The following is a 24,890-nucleotide window of genomic DNA, read 5'->3' on the forward strand; positions in this document are numbered from 1 at the left end:
TGGACACGGGGAAGAGGAGGGTCGAATATTTCCTGTCTTCCCTGACACCATGGACAGCTGCCATTAACGAGGGCATCTCTCCAGCCTTGGGGCCTGGGACTCCTATGCCCCCTTCCTGTCAAATTGGGATTTCATCCACCATTCTCCAAGAGACACTGAAGGTACATCCTAGTTCCAGTGTTGGTGAGTCCTGCCTTAACCTGCCTCTACTCCTCTTTTCACATCTTTGGGTGCCCCATGCGGGGGCTGCTTTTTTTCCCTCTTCCCCACCTCCAACCAATCTTATTCCCATTCCTTTCAAATCTAAAGCCCAGCCCCGCTTCTGCTTCTCGCCCTTCCCTGCCAAGTTATTTAAAATCTTAACTTTTTTTTTTTAATCTAGAAAATGTGGGATGATAATAGTATCTACTTCATGGGGATATTGTAAGCATCAAGTGAATTAGTGTATGTAAAGTGTTTAGAGCCTGCCTAGCCCCTAGTACATACTACCTGATTGCTAAAGGTTGCTATAATCAGTATTCTCATTGCTCCCTCCCTTGTGACTTTACAGGAATTGACAGGTGCTCCCTTTTCCCGAAGCTTGGGTAAGGCAGAGTGAAGGGAGAAGGCAGCCTGTGCCCCTTTCTTGCCCCACCTTCCCTTCCTGCTTCCCTCCCTTCCCCCACTCAGTTTCAGCAATGCAGGACAGGAGGATGTGGCTCTTTTATTCCTGTTAGGGAGTGGCATTGACCATTGTAATAGTCCTGTCCTGCACCAGGTCGCCCTGCCTACTCAGTCCCCCAGGAAAGACTGAGGAGGACTGGGCTTCCACTCTGGGGAGCACCTGCCATGTGCCTACTGCGTGGAGGCCGAGCCGCACGGTGTTCCCTGCCCCTCTGACTCTGCTTTTCCTTGCCCATTCCCACCAGCTACTAAAAAGCTAGGTGTGTCCCTCTGGGGCAAAGTCCATGCCAGAAGCTTATGGTCATGGGTGTAAAAGCTGGACATGGAAAAATAGGGACAGACGTGTAGGCACATCCAGAGGTCCTGACAGCTACTTGCTTGTTGGGGAAACAAACCTCATTTTCATCTTTGGGGTATTCCAGCCTTTTACGGAGGAACTCCTGTCTCTGTCCTTGAGCTCATCACCTCTTCCAGTCCCCATTTAAAACATGAATCTCACTGTAGCAATGAGAGGGGAGGAAAGACATTGGCACAATTTTTCAAAGGGGTATGGGTGTGCTGGGTCACCGAAACGGGGGCCGTGAGAGGCGGGGAGTTGAGAAGGAGAACGGGGGACAAAGAGGGAGTCTGGACCCTGGCCACAGCCTCAGTGCAGGAGGGAGGGAGCTCTCGGTGCTGTGGCATGAAGTTTGCTTACCGTTTCCTCCCCAGCCCTCTCCCCTGCAAGCACAAGGATGCTCCCCCAGCTGCTGCCTACTGGGTGCCTTCTTTACCCTGGTGGTCCTGTCCCACCCCCACCAACCCTAATTCAGGAAGCAGAGGATTCCCTCGCCTCCTACCAAGAGTTTCTGCAGCCTCCACTGTTAGCTTGGGCTGGTCCAGAGGCCTCTCCCAGGTTGGGGGCTCTCTCTAGGGCCAGGACTGGGGGAGGGGAAAGCTCTCTTAGGTCCTTCTGCCTTCCTCCCCTCAAACAGTTAACTGGCCTCTAAAGCTGAGCAGACATCAACAAACTGATCCCAGGATTAGTTGCTCCTCTGGACATGACTCTCCTGGAAGGGTGCATTGGGGTGGAGGACCTTGTGCTCCTGGAACCCCTGGAGCAGGAGTCTCTGATCAAGAACCTCCAACTGCGCTATGAAAACGGGGAGATTTATGTGAGTGCTTACGGGTGCCCCTGCCTGTGGCCGTGTGGCCAGAGAGTTCACGTGCCTCCCCCTAAACCCCACCCTCTCTCATTCCCTTCATCTTCCCTGGCTCCAGACCTACATTGGGAACGTGTTGGTCTCAGTGAATCCCTACCAACAGCTGCCCATCTATGGCCCAGAGTTCATTGCCAAATACTGGGACTATACCTTCTACGAGCTGAAGCCCCATATGTGAGTAGAGGGACCGAGGAAAGGTGACAGGGCCCCAGCTCGCTATGACGACACATCCTAATTTCCTCTATCCTTCCTCCCGAAGGAGGTTCTCCAGCTGCCTTCCTCCCTTGGCCCTCTGGAGGCCCCTTCCTAGGCCTGTCACTTGCCTTGATCTGGTCCAAGTGGGGAGGGCGAATGAGTCTGGGGGTTGGGGGTCGAGTGAAAGATGTTGTCCTGGACTGGTCCCACACTAGTCACCACCCACTTCCTCCCCGCAAGCTATGCACTGGCAAATGTGGCGTACCAGTCACTGAGGGACCAGGACCAAGACCAGTGTATCCTCATCACGGGCGAGAGTGGAGCTGGCAAGACAGGTGAGGCGCCCGGGGGGGAAGCCATGGAGTCACTGCTGGAAATACCCCCTTGTCTCTTTCCAAGCCAGGCCCAGTTCTGCCCCCACCCCCTGAAATTCCTCCCCGGCTTTTTCTGACTCTGAGTGGTGTGAGGTGCTGGGATGAGGGAGGTTAGGGGCATAGGTGGGGATCCACGTGAGGGTTTCTCTTGCAGAGGCTAGTAAGCTAGTGATGACTTACGTGGCGGCTGTCTGTGGGGAAGGGGAACGGGTGAACTCTGTGAAGGAGCAACTGCTTCAGTCAAATCCAGTGCTGGAGGGTGAGAAGTCCAGTCTCTGCCCTCTCCACCCCCACCCCACCCTACCGTCCCCAGTGTTCCCCAAATCGCTGTTCTCGCTCAGCCTGAGAAACCTGAGATCGGCCTCATGGCTGGAGGGCCTTCCCCCTTCCCCTGCTCTGGAGTCCCTCTTCTCCCCTCAGCCATCATATTCCCCCTCCCCTCATCTCCACAGCTTTTGGCAATGCCAAGACCATTCGCAACAACAACTCCTCTCGATTTGTGAGTGAACATCTCCCCGGACTGGGACGAGAGGGTGTGGGGCCTTGAGAGGGAGGAACAAGGCACAGCACCCTCCTGGACAGGGTGGTGAGAAGAGGAGGAAGCCAAGTCTCTCTCTCTCTCTCTCTCTGGTCTCTGAAGGGAAAATACATGGATGTTGAGTTTGACTTCAAGGGATCCCCCCTTGGTGGTGTCATCACAAACTGTACGTGTCTCCCCATCCCGCTTACCACCTGTCCCACCTGCCCCACGGTGTTCCTTTTGGCTAATCTGCTGCTGTAGGAAGGAGGAATGTTAGACTACCAGGCTTCCCAACCACTAGGAACACTAGGGATGAGGGCAGAATTAGAGGGAAGCTGCAGTACCTCCCAGGTCCTCAGAACATTATTTTCAAATTCTCTGCCAGATCTGCTTGAGAAATCCCGTGTGGTGAAGCACCTTGAAGGAGAAAGGAACTTCCACATCTTCTATCAGCTACTGGCTGGAGCAGATCCACAGCTGCTGAGTATGTGCCTGCCCCCGACACATGGCAGAACATCCCTAGCCTCCATTCAATGCCCAGAACTCCTGGGCCCCTCTGGATCCCTGTAGCCCTCTTCCCTTGAATCTCAGGGCAGTCCCCACCCTGAATCTCATCCACCCATTGTTGGGAACAAATCCCTTGACCTCTGTGTTCTCTTCCTTTTCTGGGGTTTTATTGCTAGGAATAAGCCTTCTTACCTCTTCACTGCTGTTATTTCTCTGTCTTGTATGGATTCCTCTTTCCCCAAGCTGGCTTCAAAAATGGAACACTTATTTCCATCTACCATCTCTCCTATCTTCAATTTAAGGGACTTTATCCATAGCTCAGCAGGAAAGCAGGCAGGATGTTACAAGTGTTCAAGAACTTTTAATGACCTCTAGTTGAAGTTGTCCTGGGTCTACATCTGCCTTGCCCAGGACCTTGTCCTTGATTTTCTCTTCTTAGATAGTTCTGTGGAGGTTCCATTCAATCATTCATCAAACATCTCTTGAACACCTACTATGCTTGAACATTGTGCTAGCTTCTAGGGATACAGAGATGAGTAAGAGACCTTGTCCTCAAAGAACTTATAGTCTTCTAGGGATGGCAGATGCATGAACAGCTACATCGCAATACAGTGTGATCAGTGCCAATAGGCTCTGTAGCTGGCTAGAGGGGCAGAAGGCATGGAGCATCTTACCTTGTCTTGGGGAAGAGACCATCTCAGCCTGGATGCTGGATGGGCCTGAGGTGGCTCTGGATGGGCATTACTGCAGGGTCTGATGGGACTTAAAGCCCTGCCAGAGTTTCCCCTCTCAATCCCCCCTCTAACTGTGGGCACTGTGGGTGTCTGGCCCCCAAGAACCTGTCCCTTTGGTTTCTGGTTATTCTATGCTGGACTTGTGCCTATCTCCTTTCCCCCTCCTGGAGATCTCTATGGTTCAAGAGCCCCCACAGGTCTCATCCTCCCTCCTGGCTTAATTGTCTTGATTGTATTCCATTTGTCTGAATCATAGGTACTAGAGTTGTGCTCTGGCTGATTTTCACTCACTGATTTAAGTTGAGTCTGGGTGGGGCCTCCCTCCCTGGTGTCATCATCCCAGGGCCTTTCTGACTCATTCTCCTTCTAGACACCCCTCTTTAGCAGGCTGTTGTTTCAAAATTTGTGTTTCAGGGGAAACTTCCATTAAACTCTAGTTTGAGGGTCACTCCCTGATTCTCAGATCATTTGGATAACAGATAACTGATACCCCCAAGCTCCATGATTAACCCATTCCTTCCCATCTCAGGTGAACGGCTTTGACCATTCCCTTGATTCATTTATTAAAAAGAAAAAAGTTCCTACATGCCAGCCAGGCACACAGAATATGAAGATGAAAAACACAGTCCCAACACACAAGTTGTTCATTTGTAGGAGGGACAGAAAAAAACCCAAAGCCCAGCCCATGTGATGTGGTCTGGGGTAGAGATGCACAATGGGGGAACACAAGAGAGCCATTTGGCTCAGCTATACTCAGAGAAAACCTTCCAGAAGGGAGTCAGGGTTGGGGAACATAGTATCTGTCACTTGGTTGGTGCTTTGTGAACAAATAATGGGTGCACCAACCTGGGCCTAGGGCGAGGCCTTGAGGCTGGGGGTGGGTGGGAGATGTGTGCTCACCCTTCTTTCCTCACCTTCATCCTCCCAGGACCATTGAGAACTGAGCAGGACAGAGAGGTTTCTTGTTTGTTTTTATTGTTTGGAACCCTGAGGGTGGGGAAAAGAGTAGAATGAGGCTTTTCTTTCATAAAAGTTGGGGGAAACGTCAACAGTTATGAACACCCAAACCCTAAATACCACTTAAAAATGTAGTCTATCATCACAGGAATTAGTGATCCTAAAACAAAAGAGGCAGGGGAAGAACCTAAAACAATAATGACTCCTCTGAATAAATGAATGAACCAACCTAGGACAAGGACCGTGAGGGTCAAGGCTGGAGGACTCCAGAAAACATGTGTACTGACCCTTTTCCCTCATGCTGGCCCTCCCAGAGGCCCTGAAGCTTGAGCGGGACACAAATGGCTATGCCTACCTGAACCCGGGGGCTTCCAGGGTGGATGGCATGGACGACACTGCCAACTTCAAGGCCCTCCAGGTGAGTACCTGGGATGGGCCATTAGGCCATGCCCTGAGCCCAGGCTCTGGCTTTGAGAAGGGAGGCGTTGGACTGGCACCGCAGTTCAGCTTCGGACTTCTCCTTTCTCTCCAAGAGTGCGATGACTGTGATTGGGTTCTCCAAGGAGGAGATTCGGCAGGTGCTAGAGGTGGTGGCCCTGGTGTTGAAGCTGGGGAATGTGGAACTGGTAGACGAGTTCCAGGCCAATGGGGTACCAGCAAGTGGCATCCGTGATGGGAAAGGTCTGCACCCAACCAGCTCCCTGAATCTCCTGCTACAATTTCTGTTCTTCCACCATCTCCAGCATAATAGACCTCACTCTGATTCAGTCCCCCTCTGCCCGCTCAGGAGTTCTTCCCCAAACATACTCATTCAGAACTCCCTGTGAGGCATATTGGAATGAGGTTTTGATGTTTGGTAGACCTAGGTTCTGGGACCTCTCTGAGTCTCAGTGGATTCTTTGCAGAAATGGGGACAATTACACTCATTTCAGGAGATTCTCATATTAAAGGAGATAATGCATGCAAAGTGTCAAGATCTCCCTTTCCTCCTCCTCCCCAGAGATCCCTCCAGAGCCATGTTCTGGATTGGCTGTAAGGACTTTCCCAGTAAGACCCAGGAACAGCAGGCTCTCAGCAGTTTCACTTTTCAGCCCTCCCTCCCTCCCCTGGGAGCAAGCCCTCTCTCAGGCCATGTTGTATTTCCTCATCACTCCAGGTATTCAAGAGATTGGGGAAATGGTGGGTTTGAACTCAGCGGAACTAGAGAGAGCTTTGTGCTCAAGGACAATGGAAACGGCCAAAGAAAAAGTGGTCACTGCACTGAATGTCGTCCAGGTGAGGGGCCCTGTGGGAGGAGGCTGAATTTTGAGTCTGTTCTGTGGCTGCCACACTAACCAGTTGGCACTGCCCTGCAGGCTCAGTACGCTCGGGATGCTCTGGCTAAGAACGTCTACAGCCGCCTTTTCAACTGGCTAGTGAATCGAATCAATGAGAGTATCAAGGTGAGAGATTGCCCTCCTCCCTCAGCACTCTCCTCTGCCCACCCTATGCCTTGGGTTCTGAGATGAACAGAGTAAGGAGGATAGGGTGTATTTATTTATTTATGATAATGTAGTGTTTTGGAAACGTCTCTTTTTTTGAGTTCATCTATTTGGGTTCCCTACTTACCAACTGTGTGGTCTTTCAGTTTCACAAAGATTCTGAACCTCAGTTTCCTGATTTGGGAAATGAGACACACTAATGCCTACTTGTTTCACAGGATTTAGTGAGGATCAGATGAAATTGTGTACGTGGTTACCATATAACCCAGCAATTCTACTCCTAAGTATATATCCAAAAGAACTGAAAGCAGATGTCCACATAAAAACCTGTGCATAAATGTTCACAGAGGCATTATTCATAATAGCCAAGAAGTGGAAACAACCCCAGTGTACACCAACTAATGAATGGATAAACAAAATGTGGTATATCCATACAGTGGGATATTATTTGGCCATTAAAAGGCATGAAGTGCTGATACATGCTCAACGTGGATGAACCTTGGAAACATGTTGAGTGAAAGAAGCCAGACACAAAAGGTCACATTTTGTATGATTCCATTTATATGAAATGTCCAGAGTAAGCAATCCATCGGGATGGGAAGTAGATCAGTGGTTGCCAGGGGAATAGGGAGTGACTGCTAATGGGTTACACATATAAGATTTCACCTGGGGATGACGAAAATGCTCTGGAATTTAGTGGTGATGGTTGTATACCTTTTGAATATACTAAAAAAAAAAAAATCCCACTGAATTGTATACTTTTAAAGGGTAAATTTTATGGTGTGCTAATCAGATCAAAATAGAGCTATTATTTAAAAATTCGTATCTGAAAGTGCCATCAATTTAGAATCTGTTACCAGAAGGCAGCAGGATAATATAGGATTTGAATCTAGATTTGGGTAAATGCTTAGCTCTTTTGAAGTTCGATTTTTTTTCATCTGTAGAATGGGAATAATCACACCTTATAGGGATAGATGGATTAATGAAACAAGATCATAGGATTTTTTGTAAAATGCTCTACAAATATAAGGGATGGTTATTTTCCCGAGAAGATTTTAACGTCTTTCTACTTTGTACCATGGGAGCATTTTCCTGGAATCTATTAGCATCTTCCTTTTCCCCCTTTCCTCCCTCTTTGCTTGTCCTTCAGCATATAGAGGAAGAGGGAGAGTAAAATTACACCAATTCCTTTCCAGCTTGGTCAAGTTCACCCAAGTTCTGTTTGCTCCCTGCTTTACTCACATCCATCCCAGAGGGGCCTGGCCTGGTGTGTAGAGGGCCGGTCCTCAGATTTATCTTTTCCTCCTCTTCAGGTGGGCACTGGGGAGAAAAAGAAGGTCATGGGGGTCCTGGATATCTATGGCTTTGAAATATTAGAGGTGAGAGAGCTTCAGCAACCTCAGCACCCTGCTTCCTGAGGGTTAGGAGCCGCAGGCTCAAAGGGGGGTGTGAGAGAGGGGAGGTAGGGCTGAGACGGAGGAAGGGTCTTGGGCTGAGCTGGTCTCACTCTCTAACCTGTGTACCCACCACAGGATAATAGCTTTGAGCAATTTGTGATCAACTACTGCAATGAGAAGCTACAGCAGGTGTTCATAGAAATAACGCTGAAAGAGGAGCAAGAGGAATATAAGAGAGAGGTAAACGAGGACTTCCTGCTTCCCCTCTCTCAGATGACTTCTAGGCGTATGCCAGATCTTTCTCCTTCATCACAGCTTCCTCTCAATTGTCCCCAGACGAGAACACTAAGGACAAAAAGTTTCCCTTGCACAGCTGAATATTCCAGCATTACCAAGAAGCCCTAATTCTCTGCTTTCCACCCCCAGTTCCCCATCCTGCCCTCCAGGCCAGGAGAGGAAGGGGGCAGATTGATGGAAGGGTGTCCGGGTGGGTAGGGGTGGGGGAGAGGCCTGACAAGAGTGAAGTGACAGCTGTGCTTGGCCCAGGGCAGGCTGTGAGCCGAATTTAGAAGGGGCATTTCTCCTGGGCTTGGCACCCTACCACATCCCTTTCGGTGCCCTTCTCTGACGTCTCAGAATCTTTTGTCTCCTCTGGGCTGGACTGATGTTGCCGTCCCCTCCTGTAGCACCCAGACTTCCTCACCAGAAATGCCCCGTGGCTCAAAGTTTCCACACTCCTTCCCCTGGTCAGCGAAAACCGCCCCCGTTTTCTATGGCCAAGTGTTAGAAAAGCTCTCTGATTGAGCTAATTCACTCCAAAGTGTGAATGGCTGAATCTCACTCATCAAAACCCTCCCAGGGATGTTCCCTGTGAGCTCTCAGGAACCTGCTGTGGCAGAATTTCAGGCAATGTGGTCACAACTAAAAGTTTTTTTGGTTTTGTATGTTTTTACTTTAAAAATTTAAATTATCAAATAGATATACATTCCCATGCTTCAAGATTAAAAAGCTTAAAAAGGTGTATAAAGAAAGGTCTCCCTCCCACCCCATCCCAGCCTACTAGTTCTCCCCCCTGCATCTAGAGGCAACTGAAGTCGGCCTCCTTCCAGAGGTCTTTTATGTGTAATCAAAAAAATCTGTAAATATATTTTCCCTCAAAATTTATTCAAGTGGCAATGAATACACTCTGTTCTGCATCTTGCTTTCACCAGTTAACAAGAGACCTTTCTGTATCAGTACATAAAGATGCTTTTCTACAGCTGCATAGGATTGTTCATTTAACCAGTTGGGGGAGGTATTTTGGGGATGAAGTGGACGGGCAACTTTACTTAATTCCACTCTGCATTCCCTAAAGACCTGTGAGGGAGGAGGAAGAGAAAGGCTCGTGTTCCCCAACCACACCTGGGAATGGCCTGAGCCTGGGAGGTCTGGCACTTGGCTGGTCCGGAGCTCTTCTGTCTATAGGCCTGATACCCAGCAAATCTCTAAATTAGAGATGCATGTTCTTACGGGTCTTCTGCTTCTATACCATTCTTGCTTTTTAAAAAACAAATTATACAGCCCCAAAGTATCATGTAGATCAGTGGTTCTGAAAGTGTGGTCCTGGACCAGCAGCAGCAGTATCCCCTGGGAACGTGTTGGAAAGACAAATTCCCAGGCCCTATCCCAGACCTGCTGAATCAGAACCTGGGGGTGGGGCCTAGCAATCTGTATTTTAACAAGCCCTCCAGGTGATTGTGATGCACACTTGAGTTTGCGACTCACTGATGAAGGTCTTTGAAGATGTATCAAATTAGCTTTGTTGTTTGATGATAAACTCACCTATGTGCTTTGGTTCCATAGCTTGTTGCCAGAACAGTATGGCCATTTGCTCTTCTACATACTCAAGGACCCTTCCCCACTCCCACAGTGGGGTAATCCCTATCCCAGTCTTCACCCAACATATTCCACTTCCTTCTCCAACCTACAGCACCTACATGGCTTTCTGCACTGTCTCACCCTCTCTCACAACTGCTCTGGGTCCTCCCACACGTCTGCCCACGCACCCCACAAATTCTCCATCAACCATGGAGGGATGAGGATGTGATAGAAACCACACCAAGGACCCCTCTGAACTATAGGGCTTTCTGATGGTCCTTTGTGGGGTGGGTGAAAGGGGGTCTGGTTCTGGTGAGACCGTTGGAGACTTGTCTTGGACCTGCTCCATGTAATTTGTCATCTCCCCCTGCCAGGGCATACCGTGGGTGAAGGTGGACTACTTTGATAATGGCATTATCTGTAACCTCATTGAGCATGTAAGTTATCCTTCTCTCATCTCTGGGACCTCCCCCTCCAGACTGCCTGAACACCCTTCCCCTGTCTCTCTCGCGCCTCCTCCCCCACCCCACTTGATAAGGATGGTAAAGAGGGCAAAGGATGAGGGGGCAGAGGGGCGGCAGTGAGGATGTGGATGTCTTGAAGGACCAGGTCTAGGTTGGGCTGATCTTGTTCCCCTGGGCAGAATCAACGAGGCATCCTGGCCATGCTGGACGAGGAGTGCCTGCGGCCTGGGGTGGTCAGTGACTCCACCTTCCTAGCAAAGCTGAACCACGTCTTCTCCAAGCATGATCACTATGAGAGCAAAGTCACCCAGAACGCCCAGCGCCAGTATGACCACAGCATGGGCCTCAGCTGCTTCCGCATCTGCCACTATGCGGGCAAGGTGATGTCGCGGGGCTGGAGGGTGAAGACTAGGGCCTGGGCACAGGCTGAAGGCAATGGGGGAGGCACTGGGGGGAGGTGAGAACCAGGAACACTTCGCAGTGAGACTGGGAGGGCCACGCGCACGACATACAATGTGGTGGGCTCTCCAGACCAAGTGCTGTTCCTGTACAGGTGACCTACAACGTGAACAGCTTCATTGACAAGAATAACGACCTACTCTTCCGGGACTTGTCCCAGGCCATGTGGAAGGCCCAGCACCCCCTCCTTCGGTCCTTGTTTCCTGAGGGTGATCCAAAGCAGGCGTCTCTCAAACGCCCCCCAACTGCTGGGGTCCAGTTCAAGGGTTCTGTGGCCATTCTCATGAAGAACCTGTATTCCAAGAGACCCAACTACATCAGGTGACATGCTGGGCACATAGGGGAACATGCTGCATTTGTGATGACACTTGCAGGGTCCATGCATGATAGAACATGTCTGTGCGGGGGCGGGGGGGGGGTGGCTGTCTCTGGAATAGGATACCAAATCCCTTTTCCTCATGAAAAACAGAGCCAGCTGAGGAGCTGAGAGTCCTGTAAGGGGGAGAGCGTCATGGTCAAGTAGGGACCATGCTATAGTGAGTGAAACTGGGAAGGCCAGTGTGTCTGCTTCCTCTGAAAATTTTCAGCTAATGGGAATGTGTACAGAACAGAGGTGTAGAGACCAGGATGGGTGACACTGGCAAGGGTGAAGCCCCTGTAGCCCGGGCCTTGCCTCACCTCCCACCAGGTGTATAAAGCCCAATGAGCATCAGCAGCGAGGTGAGTTCTCCTCGGAGCTGGTGACCGTCCAGGCTCGGTACCTGGGGCTGCTGGAGAATGTGCGGGTGCGACGAGCAGGCTATGCCTACCGCCAGGCCTACGGGTCCTTCCTGGAAAGGTACCGATTGCTGAGCCGGAGTACTTGGCTTCGCTGGGACGGTGGAGACCGGTAAGACTCAGTGGGAGACTGGGGAGAAGGGAAGGGAAGTGCAGGGAACCTCTGTGGGGGAAGAGACCAGGTGGTGCCATGTGTATCGCTGAAGCTCGGTGAAGGGATTCTCGGGGAAATGAATTGAATGATCACTTTTCAGAGGCTCTGAAGTCTGTTCGAACCCTGAACTCTTCTCCTGGGGTGAAAGGGGGTAGAGGAAAGGTGGGAGAGGACCCTCCCCTGGGATGCCCTTTGGCAGCTTTCCCCACCTGCTCCTGTAGGGAGGGGGTCGAGAAGGTCCTGGGGGAGCTGAGTGTGTCCTCAGAGGAGGTGGCCTTTGGGAAGACAAAGATCTTCATCAGAAGCCCCAAGACTGTGAGTTGGAGGGTGCACTTGTGTTTGGTGGGGCTGGAAGGTGGAAGAGTTGGAGAGCCCACCTGAGTGAGAGGCTGGGCGACGGGAGCTTCTAGAACCTGGAATGGATAGTGGATGAGGAAGTCTCCTCTCTGCAGGGACTTTATCCCTGGGAACTGAGTTCTTGGGTTCCTGCCCTGCCTGCCCTGAGCCCTGGAATTAGGTGTGCTTGCATTGCTGGTCTGAGCGCCTCTGCCTGAAGCAGGACTCCTTGAGAGTCAGGGTGTCTGAGTTTCCAAGTCCTAGCACAATGCCTGCTAAAGAGTCAGAGCTCAGTAGCTGCTTATTAAATGAATGAATGCATAAATGAATAAGAGGACTAAGGAACGATTGAATAAAACACTGGCTGGGAAGCCTTTGGTGCCGTGGGGTTCCCCTAGGTGAGCCTCTCTGTGCCCCCCTTCCACCTCTCCACAGCTTTTCTACCTGGAAGATCAGAGACGCCTACGAATCCAGCAGCTGGCCACTCTCATACAGAAGACGTACCGAGGCTGGCGCTGCCGCATTCACTACCAACTGATGCGCAAGAGTCAGATCCTCATTTCCTCTTGGTTTCGGGGCAACATGGTACCTGTTATCCCCAAAGTCCTACCCCCCTTACTCTAATAGGAGAGTGGGAAGTGGAGAGGTGGTTCAGGAGGTGGAGTTTTTCTAACAGGCCCACTGTTTTCTACAGCAAAAGAAACGCTATGGGAAGATGAAGGCATCAGCATTGTTGATCCAGGCTTTTGTGAGAGGTTGGAAGGTAATGGGGAAGGGAGAGGGGTTTCCTCCCCTCACATGGCTCCTCCTGGTCATGCCAGCTGCTGCTGGTGGGGAAGAGTAGCAGAGAGAAGGTCCTGCCTGCACCCAGGACACATCTCTGTGTGATGGTATGTCTGTGTCTTGGTGTGTTTCTGGGTCTGCTCTGTGTGTGTCTGGGAGTGTGGATGCATCTTGGGGAGATCTGAATATATGCTTGGGTGTGTTTCTGACTTAGCAGCAGAGCTCTGCCTTCTGCTTTGAGTGTCCTCCTGATTGCCAGCTTGTCTGACTTTACTCTCTCCCTCCAGCTATAGTCTCAGCTCTTTATCTTACTCAGTTCTTCGTGTGGTTGAAAAATAGTAGAACCTCTTCTAGACCTGTCTTCTATCTTCCAGGTATAACTCTCTATCTTTACTTTGGCCCTTTTCTTGTATGTCCCTGCCAGGCCCGCAAGAATTATCGAAAGTACTTCCGGTCAGGGGCTGCCCTCACCTTGTCAAATTTCATCTACAAGAGCATAGTAAGTGGTGGGGATTGAGGGTGGAAACGGGGCATTGAGGAGGGAGGGACAGGTTGGGAAGAGGAAGTATGTGGGGTTTGAGGGGAGGTGACTCAAAGCTTTTCCCCAAGAGCCTCCTCTATCTGATGTACTTAAACCCTGGGAGCAGAGGGGATAGGGCAGCAGCCTGCACGGGGAGGGCCCCAGCGCCTAGGGGCCTAGGGGCAGAATCAGAGCACATTTTGGCATGAATAGACTCTGCAGGCAACCTTGTGGCAGGAAGGGGTCCCAGCACACCCACCAACTAGTCCATGGTGAGTAGGCTGGAGAAGAGACTGGGACTGGGTGGTTAACAGCAGTTGAAGAGGCTGAGCCTCATTGAAGAGCAGAGAGGACACACATAGGGTTAAGTAACCCAACCTCCCGAGATTCATTTTAGGGTTGGGGGTGAAGATGGCGGAATCATATCTTCCTTCTATCTCTTCTGACACTGTAGCAGGCCAGGCTGAAACTGAATCTCAGGAAGGACCTTAATTCTGGAGGTCTCGGGTCAGGGTGGGCAGGAAGAAGCCAAGAGCAGGCCTGGACGTTCAAACTATGGACAGTTTCCAGTGAGAGGAAAACAGGGACAGAGAGGGGTGATTTCCAGAGACATATATCCGATAGCAGTAGTCCTTCTGAGAAGTGTTGGAGGGAAACCAGATGGGGGAGAGCAGCACTCCAGTGAAACCTTGGGAAAGACCAGAGAGAAGAGCGGGAGATCTTGGACTGAGGGCTGGAGTGAATTAGAACTGACCTCGGCTGATTTGATTTTTTTTTTATAAATTTATTTATTTATTTATTTTTGGCTGTGTTGGGTCTTCGTTTCTGTGCGAGGGCTTTCTCCAGTTGCGGCGAGTGGGGGCCACTCTTCATCGCGGTGCGTGGGCCTCTCACTGTCGCGGCCTGTCCCGTTGCGGAGCACAGGCTCCAGATGCGCAGGCTCAGTAGTTGTGGCTCACGGGCCTAGTTGCTCCGCGGCATGTGGGATCTTCCCAGACCGGGGCTCGAACCCGTGTCCCCTGCATTGGCAGGCAGATTCTCAGCCACTGCGCCACCAGGGAAGCCCCTGATTTGATTTTTGACGGTTGTTAGGACTGTTACTGACTTTGCTCGTAAAGACACGAGATGCATTGGAGCTCCTCTCTGTTCCCTTGGCTAAGCTGAGGAATGGGGGCTCTGGACCTCTTCCCCACCTCCCTGAGTCTTCACTGTGTCCTCCTCCCCCTCCCCGGGGAAGCTCCGTTGTCCTAGGCCTCTTCCATTGCCTGGACTCTCCTCATGCAGGCTCCAGGGTGTCTGCCTTACCAGAGTACGTGCTCTCTTGCTGCACACCTGAGACCTGTAATCTGATTTTGCTCTTATCTCCTGAATGACCTCTAGTCTACCTTCTCTTTCACCTTTATATCATCAGGCATCTGCTGAATGTCACCACAGGAGCTGTTGCCTTTAAACCAGTATTTCAATAAATCAAACCCACTGTGGAAGTTTGCGTGTAGGGGACCACAGGGCATTGATTGCCCCAGTGTTTCTGACTAGTCCATATTTTGCCATTGCCTTGCCTATAACTCACTTACTATGTGCTAAGCCCTTTACATGCATTAACTCTAATGCTTTCAACAACCCTCTGAGGTAGGCCCTTATATTTCCGTCATTTTATTTTATAAGTAATTAATTAATTGAACTTTTTTTTTTTTTTTTTTTTTTGGCCACTTTGGGTCTTCGTCGCTGCGCATGGGCTTTTCTCTAGTTGTGGCGAGCAGGGGCTACTCTTCGTTGTGGTGCGCGGGCTTCTCACTGCGAGGGCTTCTCTTGTTGCGGAGTACGGGCTCTAGGCACGCGGGCTTCAGTAGTTGTGGCACGTGGGCTCAGTAGTTGTGGCTCGCGGGCTCTAGAGTGCAGGCTCAGTAGTTGTGGTGCATGGGCTTAGTTGCTCTGTGGCATGTGGGATCTTCCCGGACCAGGGATCGAACCCGTGTCGCCTGCATTGGCAGGCAGATTCTTAACCACTGCACCACCAGGGAAGACCCGAACTTTTTTTTTTTAAAAACACAAAACCCTATATACTAAAATTGTACACATCAAGTATTGGTCCAATCTTATATCAATCTATTTACAATTAAACAGCACCATGGTTTTCTTACCTAGGTTAGTAAAACATGCCCAGAAAATTGTTATTCAAAGTATATGTTTTTTAAAAATAAAATAAACTCTTTCCCCCATTTTATTGGTAAAAACCAAGGCCCAGGGAGGTTGAATAACTTGTAGACGTTCCATAGCTGGTATGTGGTAGAGCTGGGATACAAGCTATTTGACTCTAGTTTTAACCACCACCTACGACTGTTCCCCTCTCCTTCCTGCCTCACCACTCCCAACACACTCACAGAGGCCTGGGCAACCCAGGCATCCATGGCTCTGGGTAGACCTGCGGGCAGGAGGGCTGCATAGGGAAAAGCAGAACTTTCTAGATATTAAAAAAACAAACAAGAAAAACCTCAGAATCTCCACATCAATTGGAACATGGGGGATTATGGGACATGCTAAGGAATGTTTATTGAATTAAATCAAACCAGACCAAGGACTGGGGACTCCAGGGTGGTTAGACCAAGCCCACTAGATCTTTGTAGTGGAAGATACAAAGAGCTTGGATAGTTCCTGGAGAGTTACAGCAATATACTGTGTGTTCTGCCTTTTTCTATTTTAGTTTTTTAACCTAATATCTCAGTAAAAAGTTTTCACAAAAATTCCAAAAATTTGGAAGTGTTCAAGGTCAAGTCATTTTCTATACCTGCAGTAATTCTATCCCATAAATAAACAGGGTGCTAGGTGCTCCCTGAGATATAAAGACTTAAAGAGTCCTTGTTCTAGATTGGGGGAGACTAAACAGTCAGATGCCACAGATGAAACTTGATTGGATCCTGCATCAGGAGAAATAAAAACAAAGTCAAAGAGTACATTTTCAAAGTTTATAAAGGACATTAGAAGAGATTTGCATATACATTACTGTTGGGTGAGTGTGTCCAATTAATGTTAATTTTCTTAGGTATGGTGATAGAATTATGATTGTGTAGGAAAATATCCTGGTTCTTGGGCAATGCGTGCTTAAGCTTTAGAGGAAAATGTCATGATAACTGTAACCTACTTTAGGATGCTATAGTAGCCAAGATTTGTACATATGCGTGTATTTATATACTTACATGCATTTGTATTTATGTGTGCGTGTGTTAGAAAGAGCACAAAGATAGGGTAAGATGTTAACATTATCAGCTGGTGAATTTAGGTGAGAAGTATATGTTATTCATATGTTCATTGCCATGTTGTTTCAACTTTCACTCAAATTTAAAAAATTTCAAAATAAGAAAATAAGTTGTATTACATTTTAAAAATTAAAAAGTAAAACCTTAAGTCAGATTATGTCACTCTTCCCCTAAGACCCTCTAAAGGTGTTCCATTTCACTCCACATAAAGCCAAATGTCCTTACCACAGCCTACAAGGCCCTTCGTGATCTCTCCTTGGCTAACCTACTCTCTGATCTTTTCTTCTCTTGCTCAATTTAGGCCAGTCACACTGGCTTTCCTTCTTGTCTGGAATATGCTACCAGTCATTCCTGTCTCAGTTCTGCTTTTTTTGCATCATAGCGTATATAATTATTGGAAGCTACAGTCTATGTTTATTTGCTTGTGGGCTGTCTCCTTCTCCACCCACAGTAGAATGTAAACTCAGTGAGAAGAGACTTTGTTTACTCTGTTCACTGCTGTGTCCGCATACCTAGAACAGTGCCAGGCACAGAACAGATGCTCAGTGATGTTGAATTGTGAAAAAACTCAGGACCTAGCATTCTGACTCCCAAAGACTCACCCTGTAGAAGAGGGAGATTTCCATGCAAATAACAGTAGTACAAAAACAAATGTATAGACAAAGTGCTATGGGGCTTCAAAGAAAGGAGAGACACCACTGGCCCAGGGAATCTGGGAGGGCTTTGAGCTGCATCTCAAAGGATAGGTAGAATCTGGGTTGGCAGAGTTGAGCTGAGAGCAGCATGAGCTAAGGCACAGAGTGATAATGAATGGGCTGGGCAGAGGGCAAGTCAGGGAGTCCAGTCTGGTTGGTGTGCCAGGATAAGATAATTCAGGGGATCCTGTGACATGAGGTTGGGCCCTAAGTAGAGGACTTTGAATGCCAGGTTGAGGTGTTGGGCTTGACTGAGCAGAGAGGAGGGAAGATTTGGTACCTGTCCAATAGCCCCAACACAGACAGTGGGGCAGCCATCTGTAGGCAATTATGAGCCTCGAGAATAGGAAGCTACAGAAGCAAAATATTAAGGCCAGTTTTCATATTGCTCCTCCCACCTCACTACCCTGGGTAGAAGGTATCTGCTTGAAACTACTCCTTCTTTCCCCTCCATCTCCCGTTCATGCTCTTACTGCCCAACCTCAAGTCTACATTCACACTGAAAGAGATCAGGGGGGGACTCCCTTCCAGCTCCTCAGATCCACTTGTTGCTTCTCCCTGTGGGTGGCCTTCTCCCTTAAAGTGGTGGGATCTGGGTGCCAGTTTGCCTGTCAGGAGTCTTCTCGTCATCCCACTCCCAACTCCCCTGCTCCCAACCCAGGCACGGAAATTCCTACTGGGGCTGAAGAACGATTTGCCGTCTACCAATGTCTTGGACAGAAGGTGGCCAGCTGCCCCTTACAAGTACTTCAACACAGCTAACCACAAGCTTCAGAAGCTCTTCTACCAATGGAAGGTGAGCGGGGCCTGGGCAGCCTCTCCTGGTGCTCAGGCAACTCCTCTCTCATTTGTCTTTTTTTTTTTTTTCTCCTCCTCCTGATTTTCCTCTTCTGCCTCCCTCTTCCACTTAAATTTTTTTTTTTTATTGTGGTAATACATAAAATTTACCATTTTAACCATTTTTAAATAAACAGTTCAGTGGCATTAAGCACATTCGCATTGTTGTGCAACCATCACCGCCGTCTGTCTCCATACTATTGTTCATCATCCCAAACTGAAACTCTGTACACATTAAGCAATAACTCCCCATTCCTCTGTCCCCCAGCCCCCAGAAAGTATGATCTACTTTCTGTCTCTATGAATTTAACTATTCTAGGTACCTCATATAAGTGAACTCATGCCACATTTGTCCTTTTGTCTGGCTTATTTCACTTAGCACAGAGTTCTACTCAGGAAATACTTTTGAGCACCTGTCTGGGACTAGGCCTTGTGCTGTGCGCTGGGCACACAGCCCTCCTGGGGCTTGTATTTGACTGTTTCCATCCCCCTCCCCCAGCATCCCTCAGTCCCCCTTCCCCTCCCCAATGCTCCTCCAGCCCCTGCCCTCTCTGAAGTGTCCTCCTTCCCCTCCCCTGTCACAGTGCAAGAAATTCCGGGATCAGCTGTCCCCGAAGCAGGTAGAGGTCCTAAGGGAGAAGCTCTGTGCCAGTGAACTGTTCAAGGGCAAGAAGGCTTCATACCCCCAGAGGTGAGTGCCTCCCAGACCCTGTGCAGTTTCATCAATAGCAAAGAGAAGATTCCCCAGGTGGAACAGAGCTGTGATTCTCAAACTTCAGTGTGCCTCAGGATCACCTGGCAGGCTGGATAACAGCCAGGTTGCTGCATGCCCTCCTCAGAGTTTCTGAGTTAGGAGGTCTGGGGTGGGGCCAAAGAATTTGCCTTTCTAACAAGGTCCTAGGGGATGCTGATGTCGGTCCTGGACCATGCTCTGAGAACCGCTGAGACACAGGGTACAGCGGAGGATGGGGGATGGAGCACGGGAGGACCAAGATGGGAACTCAGTGGGGGGAGGTACAAGGACCTTGGAGGTCGGAGGTAAGGACCTTATCTCCACTGCGTACCTCCTGTGTGTCCTCAGTGTCCCTATTCCATTCCACGGTGACTACGTTGGGCTGCAAGGAAACCCCAAGCTACAGAAGCTGAAGGGCGGGGAGGAAGGGCCTGTTCTGGTGGCTGAGACTGTGATGAAGGTCAACCGTGGCAATGGCAAGGTGAAGGCCCATATCCTGAACTCCTTCCCCAGCCTGATCCAGAGCCTCGGCTGGTAGCTGGAAGGGTGGGGTTGCATTGCAACCCTTCCTCACCCTTTCCTGTTCTGTCCGTAGACTTCCTCTCGAATTCTCCTTCTGACCAAGGGGCATGTGATTATCTCAGACACCAAGAATTCCCGGGCCAAGACTGTCATCGCACTAAACAGTGTGGCCGGGGTGTCAGTCACCAGCTTCAAGGATGGGCTTTTTAGCTTGCATCTGAGTGAGGTATCAGAGCTGGGTGGGGGCAGGGCCCCAGACTGGAGAAGGTGGTGGGCATCACAGGGCTGGGGCGAGCTGGAGGCCATGGAGAGCAGACCTCTCACTCTGGGCCTTTGATATCTCCCAGGCTGCTCCTGAGGAGAAAAAAATGAATCCCTTCCCTGCTGTTTCTCTCCTTCCTAAGGTATCATCAGTGGGCTCCAAGGGGGAGTTCCTGCTGGTCAGCAAGCATGTGATTGAACTGCTGACCAAAATGTACCGGGCTGTGCTGGATGCCACGCAGAGGCAGCTTCCAGTCACCGTGACTGAGGAGTAAGGCCATGAGCTGGGGGTGAGGGATGGCTTGGGGCAGATGACCAAGCTGGCGGTCATTGTGACCAGGAAAATTTGTCCTGTCAGAAAGTGAAGCATACTATGTCAGGTCAGGGCCACCCAAGTTCTCTGAGGCCTTGAGTCTTCTGACATAGGGGGCTGGTGGGGGGATGTACGTGCCTCAAGAAGGGGAGGGGAAGCCACCATGAAAATACAGGAGTAGGGGTGAGGGGATGAGGGCACTAGCTTTGTCTTTCTGTCTGTTCCCCCTCCAGGTTCTCATTGAGGTTCAAGGAGAGCAGCTTGGCTGTCAAGGTCATCCAGGGCCCTGGGGGTGGTGGGAATGGCAAGCTGAGCTGCAAGAAGAAGGGGAGTCGTTGCCTGGAGGTGACTGTACAGTGAGGAGGTGCAGCAGTTTCTTCTTCCTGGACCAGCACCAGCCCCACTCCCACCCGCCCACCTTCGTGGGAGGCTCTCGTGCCTGAACCCTCTGATGGGGAGTGGGGCTCAGAGAGTGCAGAACCCTTGAAGAGGACCTTGCTTCTCCCAATCCTTTCCAATCCTCTCTCCAAACTTAGCTTCCTCCCACCCTCAGCCTCTTTGCCCACTAATAAAACAAGAGGCTTTGCAAACGTTTGGTCATGTGGGTGGGTCCCTGTTCCCCCATCTTTTCACTGGCTTATACTTAGACCCTCTGCCCCCCTCCCTTTCCTCTTCTCAGGCTCCTTGGAGCCAGCTAATGCAGATAATAAGAATGAAAAAGAAGGGAAATTGTCTCCGGGCTCCTTGACCGGCTGAGCTCTGGCGGGGTTTGGAGAGACTGGGGTGGGGGTGGGGCAGTCGGGGATGGGGCTCAGGTCGCAGGTGGCCAATGAGCTGATTCATTAAGTGTGTCCCTGGAGGGAAGAAGTGAGGATCCCTGTCTTGGCAGAAACTGGGATCCTTTGGAGATTTAGCCCGAAAAGAGGCCCAAGGCTGGAGGGCTCATGCGAGCTGAGGTGAGCTGGGGGATGCAGGGTCCCCGGCTCCATAGCGCCCTCCACCCCAAGCTCAGCACTGGGCTTTGTCACACCTGCCCCCGGCACCCCTTTCCTTTCCGTACACCAGAGATGCCAGGCTGCTGCCAACAGTTATCTTACTAATCACTGCCCCACAGCTGGGGCCTGCAGCTGGTGGCACTTGACAGGGGGACACGCCCCCCCACCCAGACTCTCCCATCCCTATGACTGACCTCTTCCCTATCGTCTTCATTTATTTTCCATGTGTCATCGTCATTATTTCTTTCTTGGCTTCCAGCTGTCTCACACCGTCTCCTTGTCCCCATTGCTGTGGGCTCTGACTAATGTTAACACGTAAGAGTTTGTATAATGCTTTAAATATCACCCTCCCCCACTTCCTTCATGGCTATTTCCTCATAGATTCTGTCTTGTCTAAGCCTCTCCCATTCTGCTCTCTACCTTTGGGGAACAAGCAGCTCCTGGGTTTGCAGTAAAATGTAGACTGCGCTCTGTGCGAGCATACAAATGGCTGCCTTTTGTTTCTGTCTGGACGGCTCTGCCTCCTTTCGGACCTCTACCTTCCCTGCCTCTTCCCTGTCTCCGCTGAGCTCACTGTGCCTTGAGGCTGGGTCTCCCTCCACCTCAGCTTACACTGGCAGGCAGCTCACTCCCCAGGTAATCATGCTGGCGGGAGACCTGATTAGCTCATCCTCTTGCCTGCAGATTAATCTAGCCCTCAGAGCACAAGCCAGCCCCGTGTTCTGGCACACCCTGCTCTGAGCTGAGATGGGGCCCAGGGAGGCAGCTCTTCCCAGTGGGTGAGGGGTTAGAGCTGTCGTGGGGAGCCGTGTCCAGAGTTGGGGCTCTGGCCACCCTTCCGCCACCCCCAACAGTTCTCCCGTCCTTTACTTCTCAGAACCAGGCTGAGAGGTGGGTGGTGACCAGAGCCTGACCGCCCCCGCTCTCCGCCTCATCTCCTGCTCCCAGGGCCCAAATTGTCGTCACTTTCCCAGTGAAGTGTCTGGTCATTTTCAGAAGCAATTTCAGGAGAATATGCAGCTGCTGCTCCCTATCCTGCTTTTCCTTTCCCAGGGCTGAAGGCACTGTCAGCTCTCCGGGCTGGGAATGGTAGGAGGGGGGAGGGCTAGGGCCCCTGCTCTCTTTCCTGTCCTCCCCCCCGTCAGTCATGTGGATAGATGCTAGGCTGAGGGAGGTGGGGGGTCGTCTCTTCTTTACTCTCCCATCTCTCCCTCCCTCCTCCTCTTTCCTGTCTCTGCTTCTCTTCTCTTCTGGAGCTCAGGAGTGTGTGTTTTTGTCCCCTGAAGCCTATAGGGGCTCAGTTTCCCCACCTGTGTTACAGGGCTTGAATTGGCTCCATCACGATGGGAGAAGCTGAAGTTCTGCTGCCCACCCCTGCTCACAGCCAGTCCAGCTCTCTCAAAGTCTAGGCTGTTTGAGCCTCTGAGGGGCACAAGCCATCCTGGAGTCCCCTAACCCCCGAGAGGGGCCATTCGAGCATCTCACAGCACAAACCAGCTCTAGCTCAGCCCTCTTGGCTCAGCCCATTTCTTCCCCAGACTCTGAGGGACTCTTCTCCTTGTGCTGTGGGTTGTCTCCCGGCTGTGTCCTGGCCACAGGACTCTGCATCCTTCCATTCCTCACTGGTATCTCCACCCAGTGTCACATATGGCCCCACCCCCTCCCTCAGCAGCCCGCAGCACCCCTCCAGGATATCGAAGGGGTCCACATGTTGTGCCCAAGCTGTGCATGTGGTGGGCATACGCAGGCCAGGTCGTGCGCACAGGCACGTGCCCCACCTTGACCCCTGGGAATGGCCAACTAAAGCGTCTCAGCTCAGTGTTTTACTGGCTTCACCCCCAACCTGCACCAGCAATAAAGAGGGGGGGCTCCAGAGGGAGGATCTGCTAGGGATCCTGCTCTGCTAGGCCAGCGACAGTTAGTGTCTGAGGTGTGGCTCAAATAAAGAGTTAAGTTTTCAAAGGAAAAACACCTAGGTTCTCTGTAGCTGCAGCACCTGCTTTACATGCCATTTGCATATGATTTGTGGGCAAAGTGAAGCCCAGCCTGCCCTAGCCCTCCGAAGCCTCCCTCCTTCATCACCTCTCTGACTTAGCATCAGCTCTTTCGTCTTTGCTAATCCCAGAGATCAAGGGGTGATCAATTCTCCCTGCCATTCCCTTGCTCCCCCCATCCTTGGCTCCTGCCATCCTCTGTGAGATGCCTCATCATCAAAGGACATTATTCATGACGGACCTTTGCTGAAGCCTTGCTTCCCTAGTCCCAGGGCTTGGGGGCAGGGATGGATGGGTTGGTGGGGGAGGGAGGCTGATGTAGAGATGGGACCCAGGAGGCTTTTGTTCTTAGCCCTCAGTCTAACACATTCTTCCTACTGCACCCCCAATTTCCTCCAGCCTGCCCAGCTTGGACCTCCTTTTCCAGATTGGTGAGGGAGGAGAAGAGGAGGAGGTGGGAGATGGCCAAGTCCAATTAGGAATAGCATCTGAGCTTCTCAAAGGCATGAACCAGTCATGCCATTAACATGTAAACAGCCTTCCACTTCTACTCTTTATTCCACTAAAGGCTCCCAACCCTGAGTCCTGGGCCATGGTTGCCCCACAGAGCCCTGTAATTAGCTGGGTAATGGGAAGCCTTTAATGAGGCCCCACTGGCCTCTTACATAATTAAGGGGCCTTGAGACCTAGCTGCTGCCCTCACTCGGGGATGAACATGGGGCCCCGTGAAGCCGGAATGACTTCTCAGTATGGCCCAAACCCCAGGGTGGGTAAGGTGGGGAGACAAACATTTCAGGACCCTAGCAGTGCTTGAGGCTCTGTGGAGGATCCACATTGTGGGCCGCAATGCAAGAAGCTGGACTCAGGCTTCCTTTTTTGTTTTATAAATAAATTTTTATTGAGCACATATTATATGCCAAGCACTATAGAGCTAGGAATCCAACAGTAAAGCTACGAAAGTCCTTGCCCTTATAATGCTGACATTCTGGTGGGATGTGGGGTAGACAGACTATAAGTAAAATTGCAGTATGTTTGATGTAATGTATGAAGAAAAGAAATGAAGGGATATGGAGAATGGAGTGGTAGTAATTTTAAATAGCGTGATGGGGGAAGGTGCTGGTGAGCAGAAGTCTTTGTAGTAAATATGCAACAGAGCTATGATTCTCTTCCCAATCCCAAGATGTAGAAGAGTACAAGGTCCCAAATCTCCAGGTCTTTTGGAGAGGTGGACCCCCCCCAGCGCCCTCTGGGAGACTTAACTGTTCCCTTACTGGTCAAAGTACAGACCAGTGCAGTAAAATGAGGGGGAGGTTTGGAGTGAGAAAAACCTGAATTTGAGGCTGTTCTCCAATAGCTGTATGTCCTAGAGCATGTGACTGAACTTTTTGAGCCTCAGTTCCCTCATCTGAAAATAGGAATATTTCCTACTCACACGGTGGAGGTGATGAAAATCAGTTGGATTGCTCTCTGCCGAAGTGTCTTGCAAATGTTCAAATTCTGCACCCATTATAAATGCTAAGAGTGATGATTGCTCTGGAGCCGGCTTTCACTTTCCCTCCCCTCATCTACAGCAGTATGTTTTTCTCTCTGGGTCTTTTCTCTCTGGATCTGGGTCAGATCCTGACTCTGCCTCTCCCCCGGGATTCTCTTACCTTGGGTGGGAAGTGAGCAGAATAAGGCCCCTCGACTGTGGGGCGTGAACCAGAGGCTTGAAAGTTCAGGGGAGAAGATGCCTGAGCTGTAGGGAGACAGATTAGAGTGGGAAAAAATGCAACTGTGAGGAGAAAAAGAAGCAGTTAAGAGATCAGTGCTGGAGCGGGGGTGAGGGTAGGGGAACAACTCAGCCGTGGTGCTCTGTCCCTCCTTTCAGAGATGACAGCAGGAAGGATAGAAGTCAGAACCCTGG

General features: G+C 50.5%; 1 protein-coding gene across 1 annotated transcript; it reads left to right on the forward strand.

The window, feature by feature from the left end:
• Nucleotides 1–1,669: 1,669 nt before the first annotated feature.
• MYO1A (myosin IA) lies at nt 1,670–20,555 on the forward strand. Its single transcript, XM_061204221.1, has 27 exons — nt 1,670–1,817; nt 1,924–2,039; nt 2,301–2,395; nt 2,589–2,693; nt 2,887–2,933; nt 3,075–3,138; nt 3,340–3,438; nt 5,467–5,570; nt 5,686–5,833; nt 6,309–6,427; nt 6,508–6,594; nt 7,947–8,012; nt 8,166–8,270; nt 10,262–10,324; nt 10,531–10,731; nt 10,905–11,131; nt 11,499–11,699; nt 11,963–12,056; nt 12,513–12,662; nt 12,772–12,840; nt 13,285–13,359; nt 17,991–18,125; nt 18,751–18,857; nt 19,248–19,380; nt 19,495–19,647; nt 19,826–19,953; nt 20,229–20,555. Exons 1-27 carry the CDS (start codon nt 1,704–1,706, stop codon nt 20,353–20,355), a joined length of 3,132 nt encoding a protein of 1,043 aa, XP_061060204.1. The 5' UTR covers nt 1,670–1,703; the 3' UTR covers nt 20,356–20,555.
• The last annotated feature ends 4,335 nt before the right edge of the window (nt 20,556–24,890 follow it).

This window comes from Eubalaena glacialis, chromosome 11 (assembly GCF_028564815.1).
Source record: "Eubalaena glacialis isolate mEubGla1 chromosome 11, mEubGla1.1.hap2.+ XY, whole genome shotgun sequence".
In the NCBI taxonomy this organism is placed as follows: Eukaryota; Metazoa; Chordata; class Mammalia; order Artiodactyla; family Balaenidae; genus Eubalaena; species Eubalaena glacialis.